At 32.7% G+C, this 2855-nt stretch overlaps 1 protein-coding gene across 1 annotated transcript; it reads left to right on the forward strand.

Moving 5' to 3' along the window:
* The first annotated feature begins 260 nt into the window (after nt 1-260).
* Nucleotides 261-1553, forward strand: LOC111915107 (3-ketoacyl-CoA synthase 20). The gene is made up of 2 exons (XM_052763812.1): nt 261-348; nt 516-1553. The coding sequence occupies exon 2, from the start codon at nt 543-545 to the stop codon at nt 1317-1319; it is 777 nt and encodes a 258-aa protein (XP_052619772.1). The 5' UTR covers nt 261-348; nt 516-542; the 3' UTR covers nt 1320-1553.
* The last annotated feature ends 1302 nt before the right edge of the window (nt 1554-2855 follow it).

Here is a 2855-nt window from a genome sequence, read left to right on the forward strand (position 1 = left end):
GAGATGCGGGAGCTGTTGGGTGTCAAAGATCTGAGATGAACAGGTTATGGATTAAGGGGGAGAATGTTGGAGTTAACCCAAACCGGTTCAAAGTAGTAGCAGACGTTTCTGATTCAGGGGCATTTTAGTCTTTTTCTTTTAAGAATGAATAAGTAAATGCACGTTTCACATTAGAGAGTTACTGGGTAAACGTTGCAGTTTTTTTAGGAGAAGTAGTTTCAATTTATGTTATTTAATTCCCATTGTAATCGTTGGATTTAGTGAGATCAAAATAAACACAGAAACTTTTAGCCCCAATTTCCTTTGTTTCTTTTCTTCATCGGTGTGCTCTGTTTTTAATTGCGAACAGTAGCACCTCTTCATCTTCTCATAATATATATATATATATATATATATATATATATATATATATATATATATATATATATATATATATATATATATATAGAATCTCTAACATTCTATGATTTGATATCAATACAAAAAAACTAACTAGAAATGCTGATATTTCACAGGTGCATCATGATTCCTATGCGTTAGTGATGAGCACAGAGGGCATAACCGAGAACAGCTACCTCGGAGACAATCGTTCCATGATGATTACCAACGGCCTATTCCGTGTCGGCGGAGCGGCGATCCTCCTCTCAAACCGTCCCTCCGATCATCACAACTGCAAATACAAACTCCTCCATACCGTACACACCAACGCATCGAGTTCCAACCCTTCGTACAACTGCATCTTTCAGGAAGAAGACGAAGCCGGGATAAGAGGCGTCACCATTACAAAAGACCTCTTCAGAGTCGCATCCACCGTCATCAGATCAAACGTAACCACGCTAGGTAAACTAATCCTACCGTTATCAGAGAAACTCAGGTACCTAACAAACAGCATCGCAAGAAAACTCCGGCCAACGGCGAATATCCAACCTTACATACCAAATTACAGCAAATCCGTCAAACACTTCCTCCCGCATGTCGGCGGGAAGCCTATGCTTGACGAACTACAGAAAAACCTAGGGTTTGATGAGACCGCCATGGAACCTTCTAGAATGACGCTGTACAGGTTCGGCAACACCGGCAGCAGCTCCATTTGGTACGAGCTGGCGTACGCAGAGGCAAAGGGTCGGGTCAAAAAAGGGAATCGGGTGTGGCAGATTGCATTCGGGTCGGGGTTTAAATGCACCAGTGTGGTGTGGCGTGCAATGAGGACCGTTGATTATGATGAGATGAATCCTTGGACGAACGAGATTGATGGGTTCCCAGTTAATGTGGATTGCGATGATGGGCCATCAGCCATCTTTTTTGAACCCTCACAATAATACATTAATATGTGTTATACAATAAAGATTGTATTACTATTATTATTTTATGGTAATGTTTGAGAAAAAAATGAATTGTAATTGTTTATTTATTTTATGTGTTTCGGTCTTTAGGTATTTATTGTAACTAGGAAATGCTCAGTCGCGTCAAAGGCGTGTTTTTTATTTGTAATAGTAAAAACTCGCAGCGCCATTGGCACGTATTCGAATAAATTTCTTTCACAACTTAAGCAATTGTTGTTTGAACCTCAAGAAGCTTTTGTTTGTGGTCTTGGATACAAGAACACAGCGTTCAAATTTCTAGTTATGCAAATCTATAACAAAATAAGAACTATTAAATAGTTTTGATTCTTATAATTCACAAAATTATAGGATTCTAAATAAAATTGAAACTCACTTGAACATAAAGGTAAATAGAACATAAATGTGAAGATTCTACTTAAACCTTGATTGATTAGTTTTAAACTAAATAATTTTTTTGATAAGCTTGAAATTGTTAATGTCAAACAATTTTTTATAATGAATATCATATGATATAATAAAAACATGACAATAAGTCAATAATTTGTATATCATTATTTTGGAGAAAATTAAAAGATTTGTTAAAAAGGTATAATAATAATTAAACTAAAGTTTTAAATTTTATAATGACTTTTAAGAAACATAAAACGACAATTTTTAAAACATTATAACGACAAATGTGTGGGACATAGAGGCGTGTAGTGACAATAGTCAATAATAATAATAATAATAATAATAATAATAATAATAATAATAATAATATAGTCCAGGGACTGTATTGTAATTTTCATAAAATCAGTTTTAATAAAAGAAATTGTGTTTATGGTTAAAACCGGCAACATGTCAAACCTAACAGACCAAAAGTGACAACTTTCAAAAGTCTTAATCTTTTTCCCATGTAAAACTGGAAAAACTATCGTGACAAATTTGTAAAGACAAAAAACTCATAAAACAACAATTTTTAAAACACTATAAAGACGAATGTGTAGGACATAGAGGCGTGTAGTGAAATAATAATAATAATAATAATAATAATAATAATAATAAATTATGAAATATATAGTCCAGGGACTGTATTGTAATTTTCATAAAATCAATTTTAATAATGGAAATTGTGTTTATGGTTAAAACCGACAACATGTCAAACCTAACAGGCCAAAACTGACAATTTTCGAAAGTCTTAATCTTCTTCTCAAAACTGGAAAAACTTGTGTGGCAAATTTGTAAAGACAAAAAACCTATATATATATATATATATATATATATATATATATATATATATATATATATATATATATATATATATATATATATATATATATATATAGGGTTAAGTTATTTTGTTTTTACTAACTATTGTTTGCCAGAATACACAGATCTGGACCATCGGATGGAATATAATCAAATGTCATGATTTGAGGGTCTATGGTAGTAGAATAGGATAGCATGTACCATATAATCACACGAATTTCACCACAAGGGCATTTTAGTCAATTAACCTATATTAAAAAAGGA

Source organism: Lactuca sativa, chromosome 5 (genome assembly GCF_002870075.4).
Source record: "Lactuca sativa cultivar Salinas chromosome 5, Lsat_Salinas_v11, whole genome shotgun sequence".
In the NCBI taxonomy this organism is placed as follows: Eukaryota; Viridiplantae; Streptophyta; class Magnoliopsida; order Asterales; family Asteraceae; genus Lactuca; species Lactuca sativa.